Source organism: Vigna angularis, chromosome 11, assembly GCF_016808095.1.
Source record: "Vigna angularis cultivar LongXiaoDou No.4 chromosome 11, ASM1680809v1, whole genome shotgun sequence".
NCBI classification, from domain to species: Eukaryota; Viridiplantae; Streptophyta; class Magnoliopsida; order Fabales; family Fabaceae; genus Vigna; species Vigna angularis.
The window spans coordinates 21,049,749-21,069,574 of NC_068980.1; the positions used below are offsets into that span (position 1 = coordinate 21,049,749).

Consider the following 19,826-nt stretch of genomic DNA (forward strand, 5'->3'; position numbering starts at 1 on the left):
AGAATCCATACACTCACTTGGCTACTTTCATGGAGATCTGTAATACAGTGAGGATTCACCAGGTTCCAGATGAAGCAATCCGACTCAGCTTATTTCCATTCTCATTGGCTGGTAATGCAAAAATGTGGTTGAATTCCTTTCCAGAGAATAGTCTGACAGTCTGGGATGATGTAGTTGCTAAATTTCTGAATAAGTTTTTCCCTCAGTCCAAAGTCAATAAGGGAAAGCAGGAGATCTCTTCTTTTCAACAAGATGCTGATGAAACTCTAGGTCAAGCATGGGATAGATTCAAAGGCCTACTGAGAAAAACCCCTACTCATGGATTTGATGAGCCTACAATATTAAATTTGTTTCTTGGAGGGCTGAAATCTCAAACAAAGTTAATGTTAGATGCATCAGCTGGAGGTAGTATCAGATGGAAGACGCCTGAAGAAGCACATGATCTGATTGAAAACATGGTTGCGAATGATAATAAAGTTCAGAGTGAAAGAGCCCAATTTCAACAAAAAGGTGTTCTTCAGCTTCAATCTCAAGATGCTTTACTAGCTCAGAACAAGATTATGACTCAGCAACTTGAGACATTAATGAAGAAGTTATCTCAGCTACCTAAAGAACTGCAGAATGTTTCTCAAACTCAACATCAGATGGTTCAAAGTTGTGAATTATGCGGAGGAAATCATAATAATGGTCAATGTGTAGTGCAAAGAATGTCTCATGAAGAAGTAAATTATATGGGAAATCAAGGTCTTCAGACGAATTATAATCAAGGTCAAAGTTTTAATCAAGGATGGAGACCTCATCCGAGTATGGGACAAGCTGTTCCTTTCAACAGACCACCTCCACAGAACTTTCAGCAACAACCTACTCTGACAGACAGAACTTCAAAACTCGAAGAAACTCTTCAGCAGTTTATGCAGGTATCAATTTCCAACCATAAGAGTACAGAAGCCTCACTTAGGAATTTGGAGATTCAGGTGGGTCAATTAGCTAAAAAGTTGGAAGAAAAACCAGAGAAGGACTTTGGGGCAAACACTGAAGTAAATCCAAAGGAAAACTGCAATGTTATTACTACAAGGTCAGGAAGAACTCTGGAAGAAAGAGAGAATGAGAAAAAAGAGCAAGAAAGAGATATGGTGAGTGTTAAAAATTTGAGTGAAGAAAAAGATGAGATGAGTAAACAGGGAAATAAAGAAAAAGAGAAAGAGGATAGAGAAAGTGAAAAAGAGAGAGAGGGAGAGAAAAAGAAAGAACAAGTGTACGAGAAACCTCTTCCATATCCAAAGGTTTTCTCTAGAAAGGAGAAGGAAAGACAGTTCAAGAGTTTCATTGATATTTTCAAGAAGTTGGAAATCAAGATGCCCTTCTCAGAAGCACTGAAACAAATACCTGCTTATTCGAAATTCATGAAAGAATTACTCACCAAGAAGAGAAAGTATATTGAGGAAGAAACTATAGAAGTACAAGGCCAGTGCAGTGCTATCATTCAAAAGTTGCTTCCACCAAAGTTTAAAGATCCAGGCAGTTTTACAATTCCATGCACCATTGGTAAACTGGCTATTGGGAAGGCGTTAATTGATCTTGGAGCCAGCATCAATCTTATGCCTCTGTCAATGTTTAAGAAGATTGGAGAATTAGAGTTGAAGCCCACACGCATGACTCTACAATTGGCAGACAGATCGATCAAATATCCGCATGGAGTAGTGGAAGATGTGTTGGTAAAGGTAGACAAATTCTTATTTCCAGTGGATTTTGTTGTCATGGAGATGGAAGAGGATAAAGAAATTCCTTTGATTTTGGGAAGGCCATTCATGAAGACTGCTCGAGTATTGATTGATGTTGATGATGGAAAGCTTAAATTGAGAGTGGAGAATGAAGAAGTAAATTTCAATGTTTTTGAAGCAATGTCTCACCCAAATGATGAAGATACATGCTTTCAAACTGATGAACTTGAGGAAGTCTGCATGATGGCACAGAAGACAATGCATATATCATCACCTCTTGAAAGAACTCTTGTTGATGCTTGTGAATTTTTACTTGTAGATGAAGAGAAGTTAATTGATGAATGTATACAAAGTCTAGATGCTTTGAAGGAGATTCCATCTGATGAAGAATAGAAAAAAGAAAAGAAGCTGGACTTGAAGTTGCTACTTTCACATTTGAAGTATGCTTTTCTGGACAAAGATGACAATAAACCTGTGATCATCAGCAATGCTTTATCCACTCTGGAGGGAGAAAAGTTGATTGAATTCTTGAAAGTGGACAAAGGAGCTGTAGGTTGTTCAAATTCTGATCTGAAAGGAATAAGTCCTTCTTCTTATTCCATGCATATAATATTCATGAAGGATGATTTCAAACCATTGGCTCAACCACAGAGAGCTTCTTAGTGTCAAGTTAAAGACGTTAAACAAGCGCTTACTGGGAGGCAACCCAGCTTTCTAACTCTATCTATTTATGTTTTCAGTTCTTTTGGTTGTGTGGATTGAATCTGAATATGTCTGGTTGTGTGGATTGAATTATGTTTCTGCAATGATTTGATTGTAAATTGTGTGTTTGAAGTTTGAATTTGAATTTGGAATTCTGTCCATGATAACTAGCATGATTGTGAGATTGTTATTGCAGAATCTGAGTTTTAGAACTTGTGTTATGATTATATATGATTTGTTCTTGAATCTGATTGATTGTGACCCAGAAGTTGAATATCTGAGTGTACTGAGAAAGCTTTGAGAGCAAGTGAGAAGTTGTTATTGCTATGAATTTGGTTTTTGCATAATTCTTATTAACACAGATACATTCTGGTTTAGAAATGAGAAAGGCAGTTTTGTTTGATGAAATTAGCTACTTGGCCAGATGACTAACCATATGTGAATATTAATCCTTTGTTATCCTGTTTGAGCCTTATATATATTTTTGTGTACCCTCAGCATATTACAGAACAATCTACCTTATCCAACACTCTAGAAGAAGAGAACAAGAAACATATTTGTCAAGATATAGGTAGAAATTAAGTTTGGGGGAAATCATAATCAGTTGAGTCTTAAACTGATGAAAATCTAATCTAAAAAAAAAATGAAAAAAAAAAATAAAAAAAAAATATCAAAGTTAGAGAAAAATTCAGAAAATGTGTTATATGATGAATGAAGAGGAAGTTGATAAATAAAGTTTCAATGTTGTTATGTTCTTGTTCTCCTCTTCTTTAGTGTTGTTTTGTTTCCTTGTAAAACCATGTTTCTTCTAGCCAATCCAAGTTATAACCTGAGAAAGTCCTTTTGATTTAAATCAGAATGTTTGAATTGTATATGAGATGACTTGCAAAAGTTGATGAAGTAGTTGATGACACTTTGAGCGTGAATTTGAGTGTAAACACTTGCAGGTTGAGGTAAACACTGATTGAGCACATTTGTACTATTCTTTTTCTGGTTGTCTTATCATTTTGGATTCAAGAACTTGTTAATATAGAAGTTATAACATTTGATCTGAATATTTGGAGGTGTAGGTACAATCCTTACTTTTGTGACAGAGATTATGTGATGGATTACAAACTGCTTTGTTGGGTTCGTTTTATTTTGTTTTTGTGTATTTTCATGAGGACACGAAAATATATAAGTTTGGGGGAGTTTGATAGGTGTAAATTTTACTTGTTTTTGTTCCTTAAATTGTTGTTCTTTTGAATAAGTTTAAGTGTTAGTTCTCATGAAAAGTATATATTTCTTGATTTAAATGTAGTTTTGATTGTTTAAGTGTGTTTTGATGCTTTTATTTGCTTATTTCGGAGTAGAATAAGGATTGGATACTATCACAGACTTGGAGAGCGTCATTGGCCGAAGCAAGATGGACGAAATAACCAAGCCAGCGAGAACGGACGTTCGCCCAGCAAGAACGGACGTTCGCCCAGCGAACGGACGCTCGTCGCTCAGCGAGAACGCTCGTCCAGCGAACAGTGGACGTTCGTCCAGCGAGTGCACGCCCGTGACCCAAAAGAGGACGCTCGCCTAACGAGAGAGCGAACGCTCGTCCAGCGATCTTTGGACGCTCGTCCAGCGAGGATGAAAAGTGGACGCTCGCCCAGCGATCAACGGACGCTCGTCCAGCGACGGACGCTCGTCCAGCGAGCTTTGGACGTTCGTCCAACGAAGAAGAAAAGTGGACGCTCGCTCAACGATCAACAGACGCTCGCCCAGCGACGGACGCTCGTACAACGATCTTTGGACGCTCGTCCAGCGAGGATGAAAAGTGGACGCTCGCCCAGCGATCAACGGACGCTCGTCCAGCGACGGACGCTCGCCCAGCGAACGTACGTCCGTCGCCCAGCGAAAAATCACTTACAGCCCTTCTCTTTAAAAATGCGATCCAGAGGCAGAAATGGTGAAGTCTGGAGTGTAGGAGACCAGAGGACGCTGCAGAGCTCGTCTTGGGTGCTTTCAAGGTGGAAAATCACCAATTTCCACCGTCCAATCCATGCTTTATCGCTTCTATGATGTATATGTGTAGCTAGAACTCCATTTCACTGGGGTTGAGAGTACATTTCTGAAACTCTTTGTAATTTCTATATTAATGCATGATCTTGTATGAATTTTGTGTTCTATCTTTATTATTCATGCCTATGATGAGAATCTGAGCTATTTGAACGGTTAAATCATTGAGAAATGTATGAGACCGCGGACCTAGGATAGAACTGCTAAAGGATTTCGAGTCCTAGACATAGGAGGAAATTTTTAGTCATCTGTGACATTGTGATTAAGGCAAATCTGATAACTGAATTATCTAAGAGATTAGGATTTAGTTTGAATGATTCTGAACGGTCATCTGAGAGATCAGGACTGCATGCGCCGAGGATGTTGATGCTTAATTTTGAGGAATTGTGTTAGTAGAAAAATTACTTTAGTGATGAACTTGAAAATCAACCCCAGTGAACTTTAATTCATCTGTTTTTACCACTTTAATTTCATCTGTATGCAAATCTTACTTGTGTTGTAAAATTAATCGCTAAATTAGTAAACTTTAATCAATCTGTGAATCAAAACAAATCTCTTGGGAAAACGATTTCCGGACTTACCGGTTTATTACTTGTACGATTCGGTACACTTGCCGAGGTCTCAACAAGGGGTAGGAGATAGAAAAGGTGTTCCAAAACCAGAAGCCATTCTAAAGCCAATAAGAAGAGGGAAAAACTGATTTGAGAGAAGAACCCTAGATCAGAGCTACTGTCAACGGAACCGCTAAACAGTGACCACAACACACTCAAGAGACTGAGGCAAAACAACCGTAGTGGTTCGATGATGTTCCGGCACGGGAAAGGCGGCGCGTGAAGCCTACGCACCCGAGACTGCCCGAAAAGAAGTGGTGTGTGACGGCGCGTCGAGAGAAGAATAAAGCGACGACCAACATGGATGGGTTGCGCTCGTCGAGGCGTACCTAACCATTGACTTCGCCGGAGGAAAAGTTGCGACAGTGATGGCGGCAGACATCAGTTTTGGCGACGGCAAACAGCGGCACTGAACAACGGACAGCAGCGGTGACACTGGACAACAGCAGATAAAGGCAGTAGACAACGACAACAGAAAACGACAGCGAACAACGACAACAGATAACGGCAACGAACAACTAAACCTAACTGGTTCTCGATACCAACTTAGAATTGAGAGAGAATATGAAAATATTTTATTATTATTGTCTTCTTCACCGTAATACACATACTACCCTATTTAAGGGATAGTAAATCAACATAAAAAAGGAAAAACATAAGGCTCCTAAAAAGCCCACTCTAAAAAGTCCACTAAAAAATACATCATATTTTAACAATTTGAAATAAGTACATAATGATGTTTGAGTAAATCATGGCATGTGTTACTTAATTGAATTGTTTAGAAGTTGTTTAATTTAAAATTAGAGCTGTCAAAACGGGTCACCCGGCTCGACTCGACCCGGCCCACCACGGGTTAGTCACTTAGTGAGTCAACCCAACCCAGCTCATTTATTAACGAACCAAAAAAATTCAAACTTGGCCCGACCCACCACGGGTTGGTGGGTAAACGGGTTGGTTCACTGGCTCACTTGATTACAATTTTTTTAAAATAAAAAAATGACAAACTTTCTATAATTCAAATCTAAACAAATTTCACTCCCAAATTTCACTTCCAACATAGGTGTTTAATTAATTTTGAAAATAAGAAACTTAAATGATTTTTTCAAGTAAAAACAAAATAATAAATATTTTTTATAAAATTCAAATTAAATTTTAATAAAATAAAATTAGGTAGGTAGGTTGGTGGGCCAACCCGGTCCACCACGGGTTCAACAAGCATGAGCTAGGTTTAAATGAGCCGGTTTGAAATCTGACCCGCATAAAAAAAATACAATTTTTTTAATATCAACCCGGCTCAAACCCGTGTGGGTCGGGTTGGCCCGCGGGTTGTAACCCAGCTCTATTTAAAATGCTTTGAAATTACCTTTGAAATGAATTAATTTTGTCTTCAAGTTAGTTTTTCTTATATTTTCTCTCAAACAAGAAAAGAGACCCAAAAGTTACTTTCTGTCTCATCTTCTCTCAAAGTGAATTTTTTTTTCATTCAAACTAATATAAAGTTCAATTGAATCTTTCTTTTGATCTTATTTTCGCTCAAACTAAAGAATTTTTGCTCAATAAATTTCTTTTGCTCAAGTAGAAGTTTCACTGCAATACAACTCAATTTTTGTCAACTTTTGCTTAAACGAGCATATTTCTTTTCAAACAAAAATGTTTTCTTTCAAAAATAAAAAATCGTGTGATCTCTTTAACACACTATATATAAATGTTTTTATAAAAATAAATTAAATATGAATTTTTATATTAATTGATTTACTACTTTATTTAAATAAGTTATATTATATTGTTGTGATGTCACCAACAATTGTACTGTGTATAAGAACAAATATAAATATAAATGCATAATAACTTTGAACAAAACTAAAAATCTTATTTTAAATTATCTTCAATAAATATTTATGTTTATAGTCTAAGTTTAAGTTTTATATAGGTTGTATTTATAATATAATTGTGCTACAGAATCCTGCAAATTACCAATCACTTTCTAATAATAAACAGCCGCCAGAGTTACAAGGCCAACATGATGATAGACCCTATCTATGTTGTACAAGGATTCCTGCAAAGTTTTTCAGTCTGACAGATTGAACAAATGAAAACTTAAGAAATTCCCGACAACAATCAACCTTCTGATGTTCAATATCTGAAAGCCTGCATAAGCTGGTTGAATGTTTATTTATATTTTCATTTAAAGTGACTCAATGAATTCAAGAATAAAAAACTTGTGTAATTTAATTTATAATCTCAGAGTTGCCCATTCTTAGAATTTAAGAAATTGACGACAATAATCAACCTTATTAAGTTCAATATCTGAAAACCTACACCAGTTGGTTCAATGTTTATTCATATCTCATTTAAAGTGACTCGATGCACTCCAGAATTATAAATTGTGTATGTTAGTTTATAGTTAAAGATTAGATATGCTCATTCTTATCCAAGGTTTGTACACAAAATGATGATCAACTGTGCATAATTTCCCACTTGATAGGAACTTACACTATACGTGCATTGAACTTAGACAGTCTAGTGTAAAAGTAAAGGTAATATTTTTTTTTCTTATTATAGCATTTATTATTAATATTTAATAAAATCTTTTCTTCTTAATGGGCTAAAGAACTGCAAGAACTGCTCAGCAGACAAACCTGGCTGTTCTCGCAGATTCTCAAGTTATTGTAGAGGAATGCTAAACCTTTTACAAGACATTGATGCTTGTTCTGAAGTCTGCAACCCAATGCTAAGTTGATGAAAGCTGTTCCTGAGAAACATTGATAAAATGAACTAATCAATTACTGCTAGTTCTTGGTTAGGATACATGCACAGCATGACATGAAAAGCATACCAACGCAGAGATTGACCAAGGGATTCTCTGGCAATAGTTTATAAGTTTCAAGGTATTTCCTTGCTGCATCTTCATGATGGCTAGATAAGGTAAACTGATGACCAGAAATTAGAATAGGAGGCACAGTCCACAGACTTTCCTTTCATAACACCTACAAATTTATAATGTTTTGTATCTTTAGGTCATAAACCTATCACAGGAAATTAGAAAGCCTAACCGATTTTACCAAGAACCCATGGTTCCTTGCATTCACAAAATTACCCTTCAGATATTTAACTTTTATATAGAGAGAGATAAAGAAAGGGATATTATTTTCTTCTAATTTATACGTCATCAAACAGAAACATTATAAGTTATTCTTTTTCTAATCCCTTTTTTTTTCTTTTTTAAAGCACACTATTTATTGTGATATCAATTTTACATGATAATAGTAGATATAAAATTGCCCCTTAATTCCCTCAAATTTCATATAAGATTAAACATGTTAAAGGCAAAATATTATAAGGGTTTGTAAAGATTTCTCTAGGTGCCTATTTACCACTTTTATTCCACCAATCCACAGCATTCCATAGCAACTGCTATTTCAAGATAAAAAATATACTAACTTCAAATATCTAATTTAGGACGTTGCCGGGAAATCCGGTTAAGAAATTCAAGTACAGTAACCTACGAGTTCAATGAGATCGATATTTAGAATCCAATTCAAAAAATAAAAATAAAATTTGAATTCTCAGACAAGACCTGCTTGAATTCTCAATTAGTGTAACTAACTTGGAAGGATCAAAACATTGAGACAATTCCAATCTGGAACGCAAAAAGAAATATAAAATATTAAATTAAAATAAAATGATAAGTCATGGTAAACTATCTTGTGCCACATTTTATTCTTGTTCCACATCATTAAGCATCAACTCTTGGCTTCTGCCCTCCATTTGCTTGAACTTTAGATACTGATGAGCTTGGCATTACATGTTTTGACTCTTGATTCATCTGGTGTACTGTATATAAAATTATATGGCATGATATTCAATTATCCTTTGGCTCTCCCAAAGTGACACCATTATTTCATGTCTCCATCAGAAATCAAAATGATGACTCCATCAGAGGTCAAAGTGACACCACTATTACATGACTCCATCAGAGGTCAAAGTGACAACCACTATTGCATGACTCCATCAAAAGTCAAAAGAGGTGATTCAATGAACTGGTTTGACACTTTTGAATTGTTTATTCCCTTTGGCTTTTTGTCATTTCGTTCTTTTGACTTATTTAAAGTTTGGTCGGACTGGGAGACAATCTTGGATACTGTAAATCCTGCAACTTCAAAGGTATGTGATCTATAGGGTATTAAAGAATTACGAAGAACAACATCAACTCCTTCATAAGTCCAAACACCTAACACTGCATCTCCTTTAAGTCCAATGGCAAACCACCCGAGGCCAGAAGCAGCAATGTCTACTGAACTTGACTCCCAACTGTTCCCACTAACATGGAACTCTGTTCTCACCCAACTCCCCAGTTCTTGTACTCGCTTTTCTCCAATTGGTGGCTACACAAGAAAAAATTCAAAATGAGTTATACAAGAATGAAGTGTATTTTTCTTTCAACCTATTACATAGAGGTCTAGATACATTTTGCTTGAATATAAAACTTCACCTTAAGCATATTATAGCCACTCCATTTAAATCTTACTTAATTCTCTGAAAATTATTCCACTAAATTTATTAAGATCATTGCCAAAATCCTATGTGGATTGAAAACAAAAAGAAAAAAAAATGCTATTAAATATTTTGACCAGAACTAACATATTTCAAGGTCATTTTAACAGCCGTTGACACACCTGTTTTGGTTAGGAGAACAACTCCCCTGCTCAAACTAAAAACTATATAATAACCGTACAACTTTGTAACAGACAAAAACTTCGATGAATCCTGTCCCAAAATTGACATGGTGGACACATCTTACCAAAAATTGTCACTTCATTGTAAAAATGAACAATTTAAAAAAAAACATTATACTTCTTCTCTCACATTTTCCCTGATTTAAACATGTCTCATTCTCTCTCACTTGACTCAGCTAACCATCCATATTTTTGTTGGTAGTTTATTGGCCAATATATACTCTATATGTATATGCTTCCGAGATTATCAAAGCTTTTCTAGAAAGCTTAGAGCGAGATATTGCATTAAGGAACTAAATGCTTAAGGGTTTCATGGTCAAGGAAACGAAACAGTCAAACTTTTCAACGAGAATAAACAAGAGAAAAACATTGTTGTTGGAAAGAAATTTTTTTTCAAACAAATTGCAAAGGAGAAATAGGGATGATGAGTCCCAATTTTGTTGTATTTTTCATAGTTAGTAGCATTCCTTTTGGGCCTTGTTTAGTTCTAATTTCCTCTTTTTAGTTCAGATTTGGTTTTCATTGTAAGAATCTTAGTTTCTGTGAAAATGTGTTAATTTTGTGTTTTTAAGTAGATTTTTAGTTTAGTTTTTCAATTGTTGAATTTCTAGTCCTAGTAAGTGACATAGTTTAGTTTGTACATATTTTTAAGCTTTGAATTTTCTAGTGCAGTGTTGATATTTAATCTTGACTAACATTTCAGCTTTTGCTTTAGGTGCTGGGAAGTGAAGTAAAGCCAGCTCATGTGTCCAGTTTTGGTACTTAGAAGAAGTAATCCAGCTGTGTGAATAGAACTGGCTGTATCTGCTGTTGGAGGTCACTTATGAAGGGTAGAAGCTGAATGAAGTAAAGCGTAAATTGCACCTGTCAGTAGTTGAACTACAATTTGTACATGCATCTGAACATGAAGCAAACTGTGTACGTGATCTACAAACTGTTGAATCAGAGGTTGTCACCTGCTGCTGCCAGTAGGAAAATGACTGGACAGTTTCTGCACATGGAGTTTACTTACACTAGCCTGGATGATTATATCACAGCTGGAAGAGTTATTGGCTACCTAGGTGACTTGTAAATATACTTAGGTTAGTTTAGTCAATTTAAATGTAGAGTTGACTGGTTGCTACCTATTCGTGCAAGCTGGTTATGGGAAGTTTTTCTAGTTTCGAAGTTTCAGACTTAGCCTAGCATATATAAGAGCTTGAATAATTATTTAAAAGTTCTTTGGAATAGAGCTCATAGTAGTAGTAGGTATTAGTTTCCCATTCTCACTGCACGTTCCAGATTCTCACCCCATTTTTCTCTGGAGATCCTTGGTGCCTTAGACTCCAAAGTGAGCAAGATCACAAGTTCTTCCGTACATTGTATTTCCGTGCAACACTCCACTCCATTTCAAGATTAGTTGTAAGCAATTTCCCTTTTCCTTCTTAACTTTACCGATTCAATTCTCTCTTTCTTCTATATCAGATTTCATTCTTTCATTGATGTACATGAGGTTTTCACTTTTGTAACTTACTAGTCTTAGTTATGGATTCACGCTATGTTCTAGTGAATACAAAGTGATCACTATACACTAAGGAATCAGAAATGAACCTTAGCTATCATAAGTAATGCCTAGTGGACATTAATTGAACTTCGAATTCTGTTTTAGACAGATTTTACACAGTTTACGTTACTGAATTTACAAGTTTTTTTTTTTAATTTCCAGTTCTGAACTCAAATCCAATTCCAGAGTTTACTTTCTAAGTTTTTTTACTTTCAATAGTGCAATTTAATCATTTGAACTTGTTGCAAACATTTTGTTAGGAGATGGAGAGTTTACGAGAGAAGGAATAAAACATTAAATGTCTAACTGCCTTAGCAGTTAGGAAGAACGGGGTTATTGGTTGTATAAATAGCAAATAAACAATTGTAGTTGGTTGTCGATTGTTTTGATTGTAGTTCTAATAGGATTTGTCATCCTGAGGGGGGAGGTTAGGCTCTCTAGAGGGAGGTTATGCTCCCATACCATTCTTTGTAAAGAGGATTCTTTTACTGGAATAATAGAAAAATCCATTCTTCCATTACTGTTTCTATCTTTTGATTGTGTTCTTGTTAGGTTCCAAACCCAGGAACCTAATACATTTAATTTCAATTTTGTCACATTTCCAAATTTTGCTGTTTGGTAGTTATTCTTGTTAGTTTAGCGCCACTGGTTTGAATGTTCAATTTTTTTTATTTTGCTGCTCAATTCTAGTTTTGATCATTGTTTTGTGATTGTTTCTACATTAGATACATCTCGCTGAACTCAATTACAGGTTTAGTTCTTATTTTCTAGTTCTAATAGTTTAGTTAGGTTTTCTACTTTAGGTAGTTAGCTAATTTAAGGAATTTTGGTCTGTACATGTTCTTTTTGTAAATTCTCAGTTTTAATCCTCAATTGGCTTTGTTTTACACTTGATTCCATGTTCATATCATGATTCCATCCATAATATATCATAGAATCACATTTTGCATAACAGAGCATGCATTCACGCTGATACACTATGGTCTTGCTGCCAAATCTGGTTTAGATAGGATTTTAGTAATTTTGCACAGTCTCACTTCTGCCTTCATAGCATAACATGTTTCAGTGATACAAACTTGTTCCAATCATTCATTTTTTATAACTCACATTGTTAGCTCTCTTAGGCATTTTAGCAAACACCTTGCATATGCATACTGCTTTCTCTAAGGACTTTTTATCAAAGAGTTTTGGTTTTCATACTTTTGCATGGATTTAGTAATTTTTAGTGATTCTTATAGACATATTCCCCCATCATTAGGACAAATTTACACACTAGAATTACTCAATTCTTTGTCATTTTTTTGGATTGACACCTAGGTTATTCCCTATACTTCATCAGGGGAAAAACTAGGATTATTGCTAAATCTCTATGCGACAAGTGGTTTATCAAGAGAAAACTGAAAGTTCAAAAGACAAAGAAAAACCTTAGACACCCCAGGAATGGTGATGTCTGCAACATCAAAAATTCACCTTTCTTGAAAATTTAATACAAATTCAGGTGCATGCTGCAAGGAAACTACACCTTTTGCGGAGACCCAATTTGAGTTTGATCAATTTGCAAACAAGCTATGCAGAGAACATTCAACTTCATTTATTTTATTTAAATTTTTTATTTAATGTCGAGCGTCAAAATGCTACTGCTTTTATTTTAATATATTAATATATTAATACATTAAAGATTACTTTTTAATTTTACTGACAAATTTTGGCTGGTAGCGTCCACCACTTCAGTTTTGAAGCTGGGTCAACGTCCCCCAAAGTCTCTCTTTGTAACAATTCATAGATAACCAGGTGTGGGTCACAACCCAGATAATACTTTGGGAAAATACCTTACAATCAGCTTTATGGACAAGAAGTTGCAGAGTAAGCATTCAATTGAAATGAGTAAAAATAATACCTGTAACTGGTGGCCAAAATGATCTTGGAACAATTTCCGTGCATTTTCTATTTTACCCATATGCAGTGGAAGATAAGGAGAAGCCCACACTGTGACATAAACAGAATCCACGGACGTGTCTTCTATATCCAATCTCATCAGACCCGCTATGTGAACAGAATGGCCAGCCTACCACAATGATAAATTGGCAAGAAAATGAAATATATCAGGATTTAACAGTACACAAAAGATAATAAACAGATCACTTAACACGCTATAATGCAAGTTAGCATACTTATACTAACAACAACAAATACATCCCCATAAACTACAATGCACTGACCTTAATTCTGTATGTCCTTGGTTTCAATTCCTTTCCTATATGAACAAGCTTTTGCTCATCCCTCGTCAACCTCGTTGTAATCTGGTATGGATGAAGAAGGCCAGGTGTATCAAACAGTTTTGCTTTACTTGGAAGAACACCCTCCACTCTAACAATGCCTAGTGTAGTCCCTGGCACAGGTGCTTCGGTCAGATGTGTAATCTTCCCTCCAACATACTTCCCTATAGCGTTTATCAAAGTACTCTTCCCTGCATTTTGTGACCCAACAGCCCACACATTACCCCTAGGTCCAGCCAGATCAACAACATTATCCACAAGATTCTTCAGTCCCCAATCCTTCAGTGCACTAACCATGTGCAAACTAGTGATCTTATTAATCCCACCATCTCTTGCTCTCTGCCTAATCCAATGCTCCAACCTTGTTGGTGACAATGAGCTAGGCAACAAGTCTATCTTTGTCACCACAAGCACAACTCTAGGCACATTTCCTGACTTACCCTGCTTCCATTCAGCAGAATAGTCCTCAATTGTCTTAGAAACCAACTTCGCAACCTTCCTTGGAAACGACCCCTCAAAATCCACTACATCCACAACCATCAGCACCACAGACCGGGTCCCACTTGTTGATGCCAACTTTCTACCCATAGTGTGATCAAAGTCAAAATCAGGTAGCAAGTTTTCCACAGTAGGATCCTTCACTTTCCCATAGTGTCTTAACGAATGACAGCGTGCACATACCACAGGCTTCTCTGGTTTCTTAATCAAGCCTAGATCATCAACATTAAGCTTTTCTGGTTCAATAACAAACCCCCTTTTAACAGAGTTGGAGAACTCAGGCTCTTGTGCAATGGGTTCCAGATTGTTATAAAGTCTATAACTTGCTTTCTCGGATGGTTTGATAAAATAACCGGGATGTTTTGGGTTTGAATCTTGCATATGAATCCCACAGCCAAGGCAAACACGAAGAGATTGGGAATTGACTTCATCATAATTACCATCACGACAGAGGGAAAAATTCTGTTTTGTAGCTAAATTTGAATGTTGTGAAGAGCAAAACCTAAACAGATTAGCCCACGGCTGAGGTGAAAATTTTGTGGAGTTTTGAATATGGGGTTTTGAGTATGCTATTAAGGTTGGAAAGACATTTGAGTGGAAATGGTTTCTGCATTCACAAAGGAATGACATATAAAAGAGTGGTTTAAGTTTTGAAGGGGAGAGTTTTTGCGCTATTACAATCATTTCTAAATGTTATTTCTCCAAATAATCTCGCATGCGAATTCAAATGTCTCATCCACCCTTTATAATACTTCAGTATTCAGCTGCAATCTTAGAACCAGTCAAACATATTAGCCCTGTAATACTAACAACCAAGCTAATGCTAAAAAATTTCAATAGATTGAGGTGTATTGGAATCAGACACCCCCTATAGTTAAACGTTAAACCACTAGTTTCCAGTTAGCAATGAGTTCAGTAAAGAAAATAATAGAGTGGGAATGAGAAGAAATGCATTTAATTTAATAAAACAGATAGCATGCAAGGACGTTTAGATGCAAGAAGCTTCTCCCTAAATGATTTCATTTCCTTCAAGATATCACTTGCCTGTACATAAATAATATCCAATAAATATAAGAATTCTGGATCAATTTAAACAAAAATTCAAAATCCCCCTAATGAAATATATATGACTGATTATCAATCCAAGGAGATGGCTAACATTTGAATAATTTGTATTTATAGATCCAGCCTAAAAATTAAAGATGCAATGATAGAAAAAAAAATTAAATCATGCATGAAACCAAGTCTCGCAGAATTGATAGGTCGTGAAAACAGATTTAAGACCAATTCTGCCTTCCTTGAATGCTAGTGCAGAACATGTTAGTGCAATGCTTGAAACAAATCTAAAATGATAACTTTGGATGGAATATGCAAGCTAATTAATCTAAATGTATGTAGAATCAAAGTCACAGTTCGAAACAATGTTAGACAGATTGGCAGCACCTGATCCAAGTGCTGAAACAGGATTTTAAAAGCTGATGCTGTCTGCTATACTAGTGCACTTCTGCCACACAAATTTAAAACTAATCTGAATGGAGATGATGTGCAGATGCAATGATACAAACCTACAATATTAAGATAATACTGGAGATGTATGAATGCAGATGCAGCTTTTTTAAACTGTTTGATTGAATGCCTCTATGAACCTAAAATACTATTTATACAGATGCAATGTTGTGAACAAGTCCGAATGATGAGAAGATATGAAAAGTGCAAATTGATCAGGAACAATGTATGCAAAACTCAAAATCACACTTTGAAACCAATGTTAAAACCATAAGCGTGGTAACACTTAGGTATAAAATGTGAATGCAGTGTTTAGCAGTAAGATGACTTAAATGGTACACCAATGATGCAACCAACTCAATGCAACGTGAACTGATCCTAAAAAACAGCTAATTGAACTAAAAGATTAGTGAAACGAAAAATCCCCTATTGGGTAAAATGCTAAAACAGAACCAATGAACTGGATTGCTAAATTATATTATGCAGAAACTAGAATTTCCAATGAATGCTTAAATGCCAAATGTAAAGATTTAACAACTGGGCAATGAAGGGTAAGATGCAACGAATGTAAATGAAGCTCTAACAGATCACTAACAGAAAGGTATGGTGCAGGAAACGTAAATAGTGCAATAAAGATTCAAGCTATCACTTCACAACTTCTAAAGGAAAATTTTTTGACATCAAGAGTCCAAAGTTACTATTTACCGCGACCAAAATATAGTCAATGTCAAAAAGCTTATAATAGATGACTAATTTGATGTCCTAAACTTCCAATGACCAAATTGACATTTCGAAAATGATTCCACAAATAACAATATAGTGCTCTACATTATACAATAGTATTAATCATTAAACAACTTTTGAGATGGCATGCCACTTCAAAAAATCCAATTACTATTCAGTATGAAATTTCTTTAATAACAGACATCTCCTGTGTTAAACAGCGTGGAATAAAATACCATACCTGTGATAAGGAAAGATCTTGCCGGACATGATGTACAATCTCTGCCAAAACACTATAAGCCAAGGGCCTCAATGCCTCAAAGCATGCCCTTCCAGTCCCAACTAGAATCCTAAAAGTTTGAATTATCTACAACATTAGAGAACACAGATACCAAAACGCAGCAACCTATTATTCATTCAAGCATTACGAAGCTGAAACCAAGCCAGCAAAGAAAAAAACTGTATCAAAATGAAACAACACACCCCAATAAATCTACAACAAGCTTGCACAACACAATTCAACCACCGCATTAAAGTATTCTCTCAATTCGAACCCCATATCCCCAATTCTGCAAAAATCCACAATTTGAAGCCCGAAATCCTCAATTTTATTCTCAGTTTGTAATCATCAGTGAAACCCTAAGATCAAACTATAAACATAAATTCAAACAAATTAACCTAACAAAAAAATCCTAACTTCCATATAGATGAAAGAATATAGTATACTAAACATTGTTCAACACACAAGAACGTTGAGATTCAAAGACGCACCGAAGGAAAGCCTGAGAACCGAGACTTAGTGTGAGAGATGACAAGGGAGACGACGAAGGCAGTGGTTCAGAACAGTGGTGGAATGAAGCGACGTTCGAACGAAGCAGCACACTATGAGTGGAAAAAGTGACAACAACGAGGGAAGTTGTTTTTATGAAAAAAAAAAAAAGTATATATATCATATTTTGTTAGACTATGTTCACGGATTAATTTATTTTTGACTTAATATCACTTTTAATCTTTATATTTGTGAATTTTGTTTAATATAATTGTTTTTAGTATTTAATAATTCTTAATTTTATAATTTATATTTAAACTTTTCTTTTTTCTCACGACGTCTAAATCGTTAACGACTATGTTAGCAATTAATCGTTAACGACTATGTTAGCAATTAGTGAATTATTTGACAGTGACTTACGTGGTCACTTAAACGATGTGGATTTGTGATATTTGAAAATTGTTTTTTGAAATTTAATCAAACGTTGAGGATCTTTATGAGGTTTGGCTTGGAAAACAAGGTTTTTGTTTTTGAAGTGTGAATGTTTTCTTTTCATCATTTGGTGGGAGCTTTCCCTAATTAAGCAATCTTTTTTCCAATCTTCGTAGTTGATGAGGTATGTTTGTTTCCTAATCTTCTTTGTCTTGTGGCAATACTTTGGGGTGCCGAACTTGTCATTCCTCACATGGTGGTGGTTCAAACGGAGTAGGGATAATCCATATTTGCAATTGTGGAGAGATGACAGCAGTAAAAATGACAAGAACTTCAAAGAATTGTGGAAGACAATTTTGGGGTTGTCGTAACTACAAGGTTATCCGAATAAAAGCATTTTTAATTAATTAAAATGGAGTTATGTGTTGGTAATTAACATTGTGTTTGAAGTTTTTTTTGCTAAATAATAGAGTCGATCTTCTAATGTGATGTGTTGTAATTATTTAAAGTGGTGCTCTGAAGAAAATGTTGTTGAAAGGGATGTTATCATTGCCAGACAAAGGAGGAAAATTTATGATATGGAGAATTCAGTAAAAGCTTTGAAGATTTATGTGTGTAGTTAGCGTATTGAACATACTTATCTTGTGTGTGAGTTTAGGTTGATTTGTTGTGTGTGTTTATGTTGATGTCTTGCCTATGACTTTAGGTTCATGTGTTTAGGTGGCCACAATGTGGTTTGGTTTAGTGTTTTAGGACAAGAAATTTAAATGAAGTTGAGGTTTTGTAATGTTAACGTTGGGCCATTGTCTTTTGTAACGTCTACAAATGAATGAAGGAATTAAATTTGTATGGGTTAAATATGTTTTTAGTCCCTCAACTATCAAGCGATTTTGTTTTTCGTCCCTATTTCAAACTTTGTACGATTTGATCCCTCTCCTTAAACAAATCATAATTTTTGGTCCTCCAAAACAAACGGCGTTAAAAATTAGCTGAGGTGGCTAACGTCTAGCCACGTGTCGTTTGCCACGTTGGTATTTTTTTGTTTCCTAGGAGGTCGTCTGTTGTTTCTTCTGGGTCTCCACTGTCGTTCTCTTATCCACAATCGACGAGGATGACACCTTAAACGCTACAAGGGGCTCCTTCACGGGCGAAGAAAGAGCTGTCAGAGAAGAAGTGGAGGAGAGATCTATGAAAGGAGTTAGGGTTTCGCACTGACGTCGTATTGCTAAGTGAGGCTTATGGGGCAGAAGGTGAACTCGGCATTGTTTTATCTGAGAAATTCATCAAACATGATGCTTATTGTATGTTTGATGCTTTGATGAATGAGGCTCGTGGTTCAATTTCAATGATCGATTTCTTCTCCTATTCCCCTTTGCTTGGGTCCCATACTGGCTTGCCTTCTTGCCTTCTGTAATTGAAGCTTCTACTGCATTGTATCATTTGTTGTCTCATGTGGATTCATCTCTGCATGCCCATCTTGTTGATCTCGGGGTTGAACCCCAATACTTTGCTCTCTGCTGGTTGCGAGTTTTCTTTGGGCGAGAATTTTCACTCAACAACCTTCTAAAACTCTGGTTTTAGGATCTTCAATTCGTCTCGTGGAGCATTTATCTCTGCTATGGCAGTAGCAATGATGCTTCATTTAAGATCTTCACTTTTTGCTGCAGAAAATCCTACAACTTGTCTTCAGAGATTATTAAACAAGAAATTGGTTGATGAGGTTCCCTGCATTGGATAGATCTCCAAGTGGTTTTCTTCCCCAGCTCTACCTTTCCTCTGTCCGGGTAAATCTTCCTTCTCAAAAATAGATTTTGCTCCTGCGCCAGAAAGAGCAATACATCGTGAAAGAAGAGAAAAGGTGAGAGATTCACTGAGTGTCAGAAAAAAAAAATACTTGGTATACACCGTTAGCCACCTCAGCTAATTTTTGACGCCGTTTGTTTTGGAGGACCAAAAATTATGATTTGTTTAAGGAGAGGGATCAAATCGTACAAAGTTTGAAATAGGGACGAAAAACAAAATCACTTGATAGTTGAGGGACTAAAAACATATTTAACCCAATTTGTATTTGTTTGAAATTTTCAAATTAGTCCCTGTTTCAGTTAAATTTGTGTGAATGTGGCCCATATCATGATGACTGATGTGTGAATAAAATGTAATTGCATTCATATCTTAGTTTAGGCCATTTACATACATCATTGCATTAATTAAATGATTTCATGATGCATGATCTTTGTTTCGGATCGTACATTTGGGTTTT

General features: G+C 35.8%; 1 protein-coding gene and 1 non-coding gene across 5 annotated transcripts; both read right to left on the reverse strand.

The window, feature by feature from the left end:
- Positions 1 to 222: 222 nt before the first annotated feature.
- LOC128194859 (small nucleolar RNA R71) lies at positions 223 to 325 on the reverse strand. Its single transcript, XR_008246308.1, has one exon. It is a non-coding gene; the product is annotated as a small nucleolar RNA R71 (small nucleolar RNA).
- Positions 326 to 8,576: 8,251 nt separating this feature from the next.
- On the reverse strand, positions 8,577 to 17,274 carry LOC108334273 (GTP-binding protein BRASSINAZOLE INSENSITIVE PALE GREEN 2, chloroplastic). 4 transcript variants are annotated; one of them, XM_052871323.1, is made up of 5 exons: positions 17,137 to 17,274; positions 16,607 to 16,715; positions 13,582 to 14,743; positions 13,260 to 13,427; positions 8,577 to 9,468 (listed from the first exon to the last, which is right to left on the reverse strand). In XM_052871323.1, exons 2-5 carry the CDS (start codon positions 16,633 to 16,635, stop codon positions 9,079 to 9,081), a joined length of 1,749 nt encoding a protein of 582 aa, XP_052727283.1. In that variant the 5' UTR covers positions 16,636 to 16,715; positions 17,137 to 17,274; the 3' UTR covers positions 8,577 to 9,078. The 4 variants fall into 4 exon arrangements, with proteins under 4 accessions (XP_052727283.1, XP_017425516.1, XP_052727282.1 ...); XM_017570027.2 differs by having other exon boundaries at positions 13,582 to 14,907; XM_052871322.1 differs by having other exon boundaries at positions 13,582 to 14,907; positions 16,607 to 16,732.
- Positions 17,275 to 19,826: the final 2,552 nt, after the last annotated feature.

Excerpts from the sequence above, each read along its gene's own strand:
- LOC108334273 (XM_017570027.2), bottom strand. The coding sequence starts at position 14,820 with ATGATTGTAATAGCGCAAAAACTCTCCCCTTCAAAACTTAAACCACTC. Across the intron at positions 13,428-13,581 it reads CAAGGACATACAGAATTAAG|GCTGGCCATTCTGTTCACAT; the intron begins GTCAGTGCATTG and ends TCATTGTGGTAG. Across the intron at positions 9,469-13,259 it reads ATTTTGGCCACCAGTTACAG|CCACCAATTGGAGAAAAGCG; the intron begins GTATTATTTTTA and ends TTTCTTGTGTAG.